The sequence below is a fragment of the Coregonus clupeaformis genome, chromosome 25 (assembly GCF_020615455.1).
Source record: "Coregonus clupeaformis isolate EN_2021a chromosome 25, ASM2061545v1, whole genome shotgun sequence".
NCBI lineage: Eukaryota > Metazoa > Chordata > Actinopteri > Salmoniformes > Salmonidae > Coregonus > Coregonus clupeaformis.
In genome coordinates, this window is record NC_059216.1 from 30,832,765 (window position 1) to 30,845,738 (window position 12,974).

General features: G+C 42.7%; 1 protein-coding gene across 4 annotated transcripts in view; it reads right to left on the bottom strand.

Annotated features, from left to right (window-relative positions):
* The window catches only part of mipol1 (mirror-image polydactyly 1), a 92,181-nt gene that overhangs the window by 11,854 nt on the left and 67,353 nt on the right, over nucleotides 1-12,974 (bottom strand). For all 4 annotated transcript variants that reach the window (XM_041848091.2, XM_041848089.2, XM_041848088.2 and 1 more), the window contains 2 exons: nucleotides 10,661-10,768; nucleotides 3,035-3,129 (listed from right to left, as the gene is read on the bottom strand). In XM_041848091.2, the coding sequence (XP_041704025.1) occupies nucleotides 3,035-3,129; nucleotides 10,661-10,768 (203 nt within the window). The remainder of the gene's footprint in view (nucleotides 1-3,034; nucleotides 3,130-10,660; nucleotides 10,769-12,974) is intronic.

The window sequence follows — 12,974 nt, forward strand, 5'->3', positions numbered from 1 at the left end:
GTTTTGACGTGGTAGGCTGGCCGGCCGCTAGCGTTTTGGACCCTTCTCTTCTTCTTCTTCCCATGCCGTTTTCTTTATTTTGATTTTACGTCTGGTGCCTTCCTTTCATGTGATTGGGTGTGTTGTCCTGGGGACACAATGGAGAGGGCCAGTGAATCCTCAGAGCAAACAGACACAGAGCCGAGCCATCTTCTCTTCTGGGCTTTGTTGGGCCTGGAAGGGTGGTTCCCCACATAAAGGTCTAGCACCACAGGACCAGTGATAGGACCCACTCTTCTATCTATCTCTTTCTTCCTCACTCTCTCTCCCTCCTGTTCACACACAATGCAAATTGTCTGAGAAGAGGAGAATGCAATGTCGTCCTCAGTGTCCTCGGAGTAAAGCCAGGGTGAAGTGGGGGGCTTCAGAAAAACCTACTAGCGTTCTCATAGAGCCTCTTCCCATTAACTGCACCTTTTATAAAAATACTGTCGGCTACACATATTCCTCAAATGTAAACATGCGTACTTGCTACGTACTACCCCCAACAGTTGCCCCCTTAAAGCAGGGCAGTGTGAACAGAATTATCTTTTTGAGTCAACATTCCTACAGTATAAATGGTAATAGCAGAGCAATGTTTTTGAAACAGCTGAAATGTATAGACATTTTCCTAATATTTGAGACTTGTTTTATTGAGTTTTGGCCTGAAATTGCAGTAACAGCCTGTTACATTCTGAAATTGTCACAGCTGCCGTCTGCACTGAGCCACGTAAAACAATGGAAGCCCATCACCCAAAACATGTAGAATGTAGATCACACAAATAGGATATGTTTTTTTCCCCTTCATTTTTAACATTGTGTGATGATTTCAGAGGTGGGGGGGGGGATTGTTTTCCTGATCTGGTAGTAGGCTAACGTAACCAACTCCTGACCCTAGTTGTAGCGTATGACAGTAATAAATCAACTGTAAAAAAAAAAAAAACGGTTTTATATGGGCTATGCAGGGTTGCATCGTGTAGGCCTTTGCATCTGTAATTAAAAAGATACTCATACAGTATGTCATCACTATTGTGTTAATTTATTAATTCAAGTCAATCATTTTGATGAAAAAGGCCTAGGTAGCCTAGCCACCCAAAGTGTGAATATAAACCAAATTTGATCACATTCACATTTTCTCAGAACACAAATAAAAGGGCCTATTTTAGGCTATAAATACATACTGTAGCTTGGGCTATAAAAACATGACGCTACGTTTCCCCGGTGGGATCAGAGCGCATAGATGTCGCTAGGCTAGCTGGATCTGTGCTTGTTATCAGTAGTCTACAGTTGATCAGACTGAAGTACAGACTAATTATGCACATTGACAAATCATGAGGCTTTTTTTTGTGGCGGGTATGGGCTTCCAGATAAAACAGCTCGTTGTGGTGAATTCACTTATACCCACGTTTTCAGTCGCAATTTGCTTTTACCACATGTAATGATTTGCATGATATTGATAAAAATGAATATATCATTTTTGATAGGCTAACATTACTTGAAGACATGCTCTTATAGCAACTATTTTGTATTGAAGCTAAAATGTAATGAGTGTAGCCTACAGACGAGAAGATAAAGCCTGTGAATTGTTGCATTATTCAAGAGTGTAATATGGTTTGGTTGCATTATTCAATAGTGTCATATGTTTTAGAAGAAAGGTTTCTGTCATTGTTGAATAGTTTGTGCTTAATGGCTAGTGGCTACTGTGATATTCACAGTCAATTTGAGCTGCGGACCAAAATGTCACGTTGCCAGCCACAACAGATGGTAAGGCAAGGATGTAATATGAATTGAAAAGTAGAATTATCTTTCGCCACCCCGCTCCTTAGACACTCCTTCATATCTCGTAGTGGGAATAGGACCATAGATCTGTCACTCTGAGGTAACCAACGCCAGACAAACACTCCACCACGTGACAGATGAGATGCAGATAAAACCAAAAGAGAAAACTTACTATCAGAATATGGGACACATTAAGAACAGGATGCATGTTACCAAACTAGATCGGCTACTTTCTGAGCCAATGGAAAATACACAATGAAGGATATCTACACTGCTGGAAGTTCAAGTTTCCCATGTTTTTTTTCTATTTTTTAAGGTGTTAATTTCTTCCGTTGAATGACAAATGACAAAAACGGTCATTGGCGGATTAAAGCTAAAACAAATAAAAAAGCAACCTTTCCTTATTTTTCTGTATTTTCCAGAACTTCTAATAAGGAGTTCCCACGGATTAATATTATAAGTATAATTAGGGTGTAATTACTTATTTTAGTTATCTCAATCCAGAGCAAACAACGCATATGAGGTCCAGTTTTAGCTCTTAATATGGATTTTTTAGAGTAGGTTGGAAGGAGAGCTGGCTCAGAACATGCTTCTCATTTTTAATAAGTTGGAGAGCACTGATCTGTCTTGCTGTGCAGCCATATTTTTTATTAAGAAGTTAAAATGGGGGTGTGACATCCCCAACCCTTTCAGCCAAATAAAATGGAAATGATCTGTGGTCCCATGAATGTGTAACACTCTCCCTGCTGCTAGTATTATTGGTGCAGAATGGGATTCAAAATGACACAGGAATATAATAATTTATTACTAGGGTCAGTATTTTACAGTTGTTTCATAAATGATGGGATACTTTTTGTTGACATAAATGACATAAAATGTATTATTGGAAAAATGCATGATTGAGCATTTCATTATATCATTGATATGATTACACAAATGACTTCCCACTAAAATCCTGCTAAGTCACATCAAAGCAGATGAATATATCGCTTATAATATTTCACTGTTGTGCCTTTAAATCCCCAATATTTGGAGCTGCGTAACCACAGCAGAAATCATATCAATGTACCAAGCAGCAATAAACCATATATTCCTATTAACTGTGAATGTACACTTATGCCGATCGGGATTCCTATATTTGAATCTTCACTATGCAGATGATAGTGAAGGTGTAGCATTTTTAAGGGGGAAGTGTGTGTGAGTATTTTTAAAGGGGAAGTGTGTGTGTGTGTGTCACCTGTGGTACGTTCGCAGTGTTTGTATTTCCTCCTCCAGCTGCTGGCTGTGCTCCAGGGCCCTGTCTCTCTCTCTCTGGACCGCCTCCACGTCCTCCTGGTAAGAGAATAGGAAAAGGAAAAATGTCGACAAGAAGAGAACAACGTCCAGTCTGAACATCCCCTATAGATGTAGGATTTCTGGTTGTTTACACAACACAACGGACAGACAGACCGTTCAGAATGATGTAGATAGAAATGCAATGAATAGATTGAACATGATTACCAATTGTAATGTCACAGATACAGTGAGGGAAAAAAGTATTTGATCCCCTGCTGATTTTGTACGTTCGCCCACTGACAAAGACATGATCAGTCTATAATTTTAATGGTAGATTTCTTTGAACAGTGAGAGACAGAATAACAAGAAAAAAATCCAGAAAAACGCATGTCAAAAATGTTATAAATTGATTTGCATTTTAATGAGGGAATAAGTATTTGACCCCTCTGCAAAACATGACTTAGTACTTGGTGGCAAAACCCTTGTTGGCAATCACAGAGGTCAGACGTTTCTTGTAGTTGGCCACCAGGTTTGCACACATCTCAGGAGGGATTTTGTTCCACTCCTCTTTGCAGATATTCTCCAAGTCATTAAGGTTTTGAGGCTGACGTTTGGCAACTCGAACCTTCAGCTCCCTCCACAGATTTTCTATGGGATTAAGGTCTGGAGACTGCTTAGGCCACTCCAGGACCTTAATGTGCTTCTTCTTGAGCCACTCCTTTGTTGCCTTGGCCGTGTGTTTTGGGTCATTGTCATGCTGGAATACCCATCCACGACCCATTTTCAATGCCCTGGCTGAGGGAAGGAGGTTCTCAACCAAGATTTGACAGTACATGGCCCCGTCCATCATCCCTTTGATGCGGTGAAGTTGTCCTGTCCCCTTAGCAGAAAAACACCCCCAAAGCATAATGTTTCCACCTCCATGTTTGACGGTGGGGATGGTGTTATTGGGGTCATAGGCAGCATTCCTCCTCCTCCAAACACGGCGAGTGTAGTTGATGCCAAAGAGCTCGATTTTGGTCTCATCCGACCACAACACTTTCACCCAGTTCTCCTCTGAATCATTCAGATGTTCATTGGCAATCTTCAGACGGCCCTGTATATGTGTTTTCTTGAGCAGGGGGACCTTGTGGGCGCTGCAGGATTTCAGTCCTTCACGGCGTAGTGTGTAACCAATTGTTTTCTTGTTGACTATGGTCCCAGCTGCCTTAAGATCCTTGACAAGATCCTCCCGTGTAGTTCTGGGCTGATTCCTCACCGTTCTCATGATCATTGCAACTCCACGAGATGAGATCTTGTATGGAGCCCCAGGCCGAGGAAGATTGACAGTTATTTTGTGTTTCTTCCATTTGCGAATAATCGCACCAACTGTTGTCACCTTCTCACCAAGCTGCTTGGCGATGGTCTTGTAGCCCATTCCAGCCTTGTGTAGGTCTACAATCTTGTCCCTGACATCCCTGGAGAGCTCTTTGGTCTTGGCCATGGTGGAGAGTTTGGAATCTGATTTTATTGATTGCTTCTGTGGACAGGTGTCTTTTATACAGGTAACAAACTGAGATTAGGAGCATTCCCTTTAAGAGTGTTCACCTAATCTCAGCTCATTACCTGTATAAAAGACACCTGGGAGCCAGAAATCTTTCTGATTGAGAGGGGGTCAAATACTTATTTCCCTCATTAAAATGCAAATCAATTTATAACATTTTTGACATGCGTTTTTCTGGATTTTTTTGTTGTTCTTCTGTCTTTCACTGTTCAAATAAATCTACCATTAAAATTATAGACTGATAATTTCTTTGTCAGTGGGCAAACGTACAAAATCAGCAGGGGATCAAATACTTTTTTCCCTCACTGTAGTTATATATGTTCTACACAAGAGATTTCTATCTCCAGCACCTTCTGGTAAAAACACAAGGGACAGACACACAGACATCCCATCACAGTTTGACAAACATAGCTTGCAGCAGTTAAGTGGCATTGTGCTCGGGTGGTTTAATCAATGCTATTCATCCATGTCTGTCTCTTTGTGAAAGAAGACATTCACAAATGCTCTTGCATTTTGAACATTTTGATTTGACAATAAAGTTAACACACTTATGAATTCTGTTTCTGAACACTGGAAAAAGTAGTTCAGTCAAAACCAAACCATGTTAAAATGCAGCTGAAGTATCACTTCTTTACAGGTTCTCACAGTAGTTTTCCTACTGAGGCCGAGGCTGCAAACGTAACATCAATGATTCCTCTCACACAGAGAACTATCCATGTCTGCAGCGTAGCAGCGTATGTCTTTTAACTGCGTTTAAATTCAGCGCATGTAGAGCGCCAGCAGGCCCAGCAGCACACAGGGAGCATCCAACACAATGAGGCTGCTCTGAGGGGATCCCATTCATGCTATTGTCTCTCCACTCAGCACCTACTCAGAGGGCCTACCGGGAAGGGAGGCCGGCGGGCCGGGTAGCGGCGGTGGGTGGGAGCAGGGGACGCTGGGTAAACAGTGTTTGTGTGTGTGAGTGAATGTGTGGTTGTGCTTGTGAGAGTGTCCTGGGCAACCCTGTGGTTAAACCTGGCCCACAATAAAGACCCTGCTAATTAGCAGCCGTTGAAACAGATGTATTGATGGTCTCAACAGCTGGGAGAGGAGGAAACAATGGAGATGTCTAAATAAACAAGGCAGGCAGGGCCATACTGTAAATGACCGCAATATCTATAGCTTCTGTGTGATCGCGGAAGAGGGAGAGAGCTTGGAGGGGTTTTGTCTAAATCTGTGACCGGAGAAGAGGATTGGACAACAGGGAAATCTGTGTTCTTATTGGACAAATTCAGAAAGTACCTCCCTTTAAAAAAAAAAAAGTATCATAAAGATGTCGTGGGGAAAAAAAATTCAAAAGCACCTCCTTTTTTAAGCCTTTTATGACTTGGACAAGGATTGTAGAGGCTGAAACCATATGTGCACTGGGCTGCGGTCTGGTCTGCTGCTATAAACACCTTTGGCCTGACTAAGTACATGCAGCTTCCCCTCGGTTCTCCAGAACCATCATTCTAATTACTGGCACCAAGGTCTCCCAAGTCAAAGAGAACATCAAAAAGGGGCCAACCTCTAAAGTCAATATGTACTTTTCACCAACAGGGAGGAGAGCTTGACTTCAAAGCCAGGTTCTTTTAATCATATGTATTATATCAGCATTCATTAGAATAATATCCAAATGAGGTTGACAGAGTAGCGGGTTAACCTGTTGTGATGAAGGCAGGCAGGCAGGCCTGTGAAGGAGAATAACTAGCATGACCTTTTAGAGGTACAGTACAGGAGGTTGCAGGGCAGACAGCCGGTGGTGGGGCGGATGGGGCCAAAGTGCAACAGATTGGCAGCAGGGACTGGCTGGCATTTCTGACTCGGTGGGAACTGGGAAGATCAATCTATGGAAAGCTGCATATGTTATGACACACAACAAACTATTGACTGATGTGGACTTTGTTGATATATATAAATAGAATATCTAATATACAGTACCAGTCAAAAGTTTGGACACACCTACTCATTCAAGGGTTTTTCTTTATTTTTACTATTTTCTACATTGTAGAATAATAGTGAAGACATCAAAAATATGAAATAACACATGGAATCATGTAGTAACCAAAAAAGTGTTAAACAAATCAAAATATATTTTATATTTGAGATTCTTCAAATAGCCACCCTTTGCCTTGATGACAGCTTTGCACACGCTTGGCATTCTCTCAGCCAGCTTCATGAGAAAGTCACCTGGAATGCTTTTCCAACAGTCTTGAAGGAGTTCCCACATATGCTGAGCACTTGTTGGCTGCTTTTCCTTCACTCTGCGGTCCAACTCATCCCAAACCATCTCAACTGGGTTGAGGTTGGGTGATTGTGGAGGCCAGGTCATCTGATGTAGCACTCCATCACTCTCCTTCTTGGTCAAACAGCCCTTACACAGCCTGGAGGTGTGTTTTGGGTCATTGTCCTGTTGAAAAACAAATTATAGTCCCACTAAGCGCAAACCAGATGGGATGGCGTATCGCTGCAGAATGCTGTGGAAGCAAAGCTGGTTAAGTGTGCCTTGAATTCTAAATAAATCACTGACAGTGTCACCAGCAAAGCACCCCCACACCATCACACCTCCTCCTCCATGATCCACGGTGGGAACAACACATGCAGAGATCATCCGTTCACCTACTCTGCGTCTCACAAAGACACGGCGGTTGGAACCGAAAATCTCACATTTGGACTCATCAGACCAAAGGACAGATTTCCACCGGTCTAATGTCCATTGCTCGTGTTTCTTGGCCCAAGCAAGTCTCTTCTTATTATTGGTGTCCTGTAATAGTGGTTTCTTAGCAGCAATTCGACCATGAAGGCCTGATTCACGAAGTCTCCTCTGAACAGTTGATGTTGAGATGCATCTGTTACTTGAACTCTGTGAAGCATTTATTTGGGCTGCACTTTCTGAGGCTGGTAACTCTAATGAACTTATCCTCTGCAGCAGAGGTAACTCTGGGTCTTCCTTTCCTGTGGCGGTCTTCATGAGAGCCAGTTTCATTATAGCACTTGATGGTTTTTGTGATTGCACTTGAAGAAACTTTCAATGTTCTTGAAATGTTCTGGATTGACTGACCTTCATGTCTTAAAGTAATGATGGACTGTCGTTTCTCTTTGCTTATCTCAAATATAAAATATATTTTGATTTGTTTAACACTTTTTTGGTTACTACATGATTCCATATGTGGTATTTCATAGTTTTGATGTCTTCATGATTATTCTACAATGTAGAAAATAGTACAAATAAAGAAAAACCCTGGAATGAGTAGGTGTCAAAAAATGTTTGGGGTACTGTATATGTATATTGACAGTAAGTACCTTACTGTGATTGTTTTCAATTAAAACAGTCAAAAAGAAAAAGAAAGAGCAATTTCCCAAGCAAGAATTTAGCTTGGACTGTCTGAAAGTGGTCTGAGTGGGGAGGGGAAAACTGAAAACGAGCTGTTATTGGCAGAGAGCTTTGGTCTCTTTCTTATAGGTCTATTAACTAATTCAAATCAAAAATCAAATCAAATTTGATAATTTACAGCATAGTGATGTCACCAGGCAGGCCAAAACACCATCCCACCAAAACAGGCTGAAATCTCAGGCGGTCTTTTCAAACTTACACTAAGAGGGCATTATCATTTTCACAATTTCACAGTATTATTCCAACCTCAGTGTGGATGGAAATGTATATAAAAAACAGAAAAATCATGTTTTTGTCTGTGAGTGCCTGTGAGAGAACAAGTTCTTCAGTCTTCTCAAGGACGCTCTGTAAGTGGGTCCTAAATCTCTGTGTGTGTGAGAGAGTGTGTGTGTGTGGTCTTGAGCGGAGTAGATGTCTGTGACTTTAGGGCCCTCTGAAATGGCAGGGGTGGAGAGGAGAGGGCCGGGGTTGAGGGGTTCTCATTGCTCTCAATGCTCAGGTCATTTCAAGAGGTCTGTTGTAGTGGCTGCCCTAGCCCTGAACCACCTGTGTTTGCACACCAGCTTTTCTTTCAAGCACTGACAGCCCAGAATGATCGCACCGCAATGCTCCTCTCCTCTCCCCGCCTTGCCAATGCAGTTAATCATTACGACTGCTTCCTCCTCTAGCCCTAGCAGCTCAGATTCAGCCTGCTCCTCCACAACACTTCTACTTGACATTACTTAGTCATGATAGGGAAGGATTTGGTGTCATGATCAAATGCAAGTCTGGGGATCTTAAAATGTTAACAAATTGGGAATGTTGGGTTGGCCATGTTCCCTGTCCCTGTTTCTATAATTCTTTAGAAAATAAACCAGTAAGATTCAGAGAGTCATTTCATGCAGTTATAGAAAATATAGATTTAAAATGAGTACATTTTCTGCACGTCAAGATGGATTTCAGCAGAAGACTTTCTGACACCGACCATTCTATTTTTAAATCATTTTAAAAGTCATTTTCTCTTAGCTGGTTTCTTTAAAGTAAAATGTCAATTGATGAATCAAAGATCTGTGAGTTTTTAAATTGTTTTGTGGATCTGTTCCCGGCACTGTTGACTAATTTTACGACAGCTGTTCCCGTTTCATTTTAAATTAAAAACCCTGCTCTGTAATCCCAGGAGCCAATCTATAATTAAGGGGATTTATAGAAAAACCAAGTGCTACATTAATAACAAAATGTAATATATTTCTTAATAAGCCATCAGTGGAGATTGGAGAAACCTTCTAAGAAATAAAGAAGAAGAGTACAAATACTGGCAGCAAGCAGCCTTAAGAAAGAACAGAAGAAGACTGGACAGAGGTTCTCATAGTTGAGTTGAAGCAGAAGAAATCATCATAGTCATCTGAAATAAATAAACGACCACAATATTCCTAGTCACAAACATGTTCATTGTTTTCATCAACAAACATCTGGTGTGTCCGTTTCACCATTCTCGCCTACAAATGTTGCAGAGATTTTCATGATCATGAATTCTATTAGTGAAATATAGGATTCAAAATGTTGCAATCACACCCAGAGAGAGTAGTCATCTGAAAATTCTAAAGCAAATGTTTATGAGAATATGATGTATAAAATGTAGATGTTGGAATAGGTCAGAGTCAACAATAAGGGAGCTAGCTATGTGGTAATTCTGTGGTATATTGCTTTTTCTATCAATTCCAATTGGTGGTGACTCGAGAGCTCAGTCAGCCAAAGGACAAGGAGAGGAGAGCAGTGAATGACTACACACAGCGCAGTAGCAAGCAAGCAAGGCAAGCACTAGCCAGAATAGGCCTGACTGCAAACAAATAGCAGCGTAATCTACTGTATACTCTGACAATCCTTTTCTCAATGGGACCATCATGTGACCTCTCAGGCAACCCTGCTACTTCAGGCTCATCGGTGGGGTGACACCGTTTACCTAGCTAGCCCTATCTAATGAGCATGTTTACAGCTCACTCGCTCTGCATTAAGCATAGGGGCACTGCGTCATCAGATAAATGGAAGAAATCAAATAGTCTTGTGTTTACCCTGTACCTCACTGGAGGGGACACGTGTGTGTGTTGGTGTGTGTGTGACATTATGTCCCCAGCCCTTGTTGATGATGTCATTCTAAATCCCATCAAATATGTGGTTGGATCACCCAACCAACAGCTCTATTGCTTTAGATCACCAGGCCAAATAAGGGCCAAAACAAGCAAACAGTGAGTGGTTGAATAAACAATACAATTTTACCTGTGAGGAAAATAAAAATGGAAATGGAAATGTGGTGTGTGGGGGCAGGGCTGGTTTTGGTTTAGGGGTTGGTATCTAAATAAGACCCCAGCATACTGTAGTAGGGGTGGGGGAGGCCATATTTAAAGACGGAGTTGTTGGCAAACAGCAGCACTGAGCTGGGCACAGTAATGTACACACCCCATGTATTCATGTACAGAGTGCTAGGCCCAAATGGCACCCTATTCCCTTTATAGTGCACTACTTTTGTAGTGCACCATATAGGGAAAAGGGTGCCATTTGGAACGCGACCCTAGTGAAGGATAACCTGTGCTGCACGAAGCCTTAATTTGCAAGGATTCTTTGGCGAGATGGGCGAAGGGGGGGTGTAGATTTACCTTCCGAGAACGCTCTTGATTGTTTTCGGCAGTCAGCTGTCTCAAGTTGTTGGCTGAAGTCTGGCTCTGCTCTCTCGTCTGTAGGAGATCCTGCTCCAGCCGCTTGCACTGTGGAAGAAGAGCCAGAGGAAGAGAAGGGGAAATATTCACTTGAAATACATTAGTAGGGAATTCACCCTTCGCAGTGCAGTGAAAGCCTCGGCATACCAGGCAGGCAGAGTTAAATGTATGCATGCTTCAGCCAGTCTTTCCCACCAGTAGCTCTCTGTTACGGACAAAGGGAAATTGAGAATTTATAGGCCAAACCGAACTGTTACAACCGTTTGAAAAGATCACAGAGATGTCTTGTTTTCAAATGTATATCTGTTGACCTTTATTCTCCAGCATTTATAAATACATTATTTAATGAATTAATAACATGCAATACTTTGATGACACTGACGCTTTCATAAAAGTATTTAAAAATAATTATCAAATGTTATGTTTTTCAATACCATAAACACAACATGAATTACTACATACTATGTGATTGTTATCTACACTGATGTCAGCAGTTCCCCTGCTTTTTTCCACAGGCACTGTAGACTACACTGACAGACAGACAGATAGACAGACAGTATAAACACCCAGACTGTGGCACAGACCGCGGCTCAGTCAGAACGTCTCAGTATTATTGTAAGCCAGAGTTGTTTTATACCAGTCCATATGTGCTCTTCTCCATGTGCACATTCTAAGACTAAAGGACAGTTACCAGGAATGTAAACCATCCCTCTCTCCCTGACAAGTCGCAATGTTTCAACATCCAGCTGCCTAAAAACCCCAAAGTCCTCCTGCAAACAAGAGCAGGCGGGCGCAGCCTAGGAGCCCCGCTCTCTGCTCTCGTCCCCCCATCCTCTTCCTCTGCCGTCTGGAATAATAGTTCCCTGGTCCAGACAAAACACAAAGCTTCTCTTTAGTGTCAGGATGAGTTATGGCTTACAGGCAACAGATGTTTTGGACTAAAAGTATTTAAATCAGAACACAGAGAGCAGGAGCGCACCTCTCTACTCTTCACAGACAGGCAGGCTAGGAAGGCCACTCCTGGGTCTACAGTACGGCACCCAAACATATCACCCGTGGAACACATGGAGCACGGAGCAGACACGGATTACCTAGCGTTACATATGTTCGGCGCATTATGTCTGAAAACACACGTGCATCACACGGTCAATCAAATCAGAGGCTCATCATTCAACTTGATTGGAGTCCACCGGTGGTAAATTCAATTGTTTGGACATGATTTGGAGAGGCACACACCTGTCTATATAAGGTCCCACAGTTGACAGTGCATGTCAGAGCAGAAACCAAGACATGAGGTCAAAGAAATTGTCCATAGAGCTCCGAGACACAGATCTGGGGAAGGGTACCAAAACATTTCTGCAGCATTGAAGGTCCCCAAGAACACAGTGGCCGACATCATTCTTAAATGGAAGGAGTTTGGAACCACCAAGACTCTTCCTAGAGCTGGCTGCCCGGCCAAACTGAGCAATCGGGGGAGAAGGGCCTTGGTCAGGGAGGTGACCAAGAACCCGATGATCACTCTGACAGAGCTCTAGAGTTCCTCTGTGGAGATGGGAGAACCTTCCAGAAGGACAACCATCTCTGCAGCACACTACCAATTAGGCCTTTATGGTAGAGTGGCCAGACAGAAGCCACGCCTCAGTAAAAGGCATATGACAGCCCGCTTGGAGTTTGCCAAAAGGCACCTAAAGACTCTCAGACGATGAGAAACAAGATTCTCTGGTCTGATGAAACCAAGATTGAACTCCTTGCCTGAATGCCAAGCATCACATCTGGAGGAAACCTGGCACCATCCCTAGGGTGAAGCATGGTGGTGGCAGCATCATGCTGTGGGGATGATTATCAGCGGCAGGGACTGGGAGACTAGTCAGGATCGAGGAAAAGATTAACGGAGGAAAGTACAGAGAGATCCTTGATGAAAACTTGCTCCAGAGTGCTCAGGACCTCAGAATGGGGTGAAGGTTCATCTTCCAACAGGACAATGACCCTAAGCACACAGCCAAGACAACGCAGGAGTGGCTTCGGGACAAGTCTCTGAATGTCCTTGAGTGGCCCAGCCAGAGCCCGGACTTGAACCCAATCGAACATCTCTGGAGAGACCTGAAAATAGCTGTGCAGCAACGCTCCCCATCCAACCTGACAGAGCTTGAGAGGATCTGCAGAGAAGAATGGGAGAAACTCCCCAAATACAGGTGTGCCAAGCTTGTAGCGTCATACCCAAGAAGACTCGATGCTGTAATCCCTGCCAAAGGTG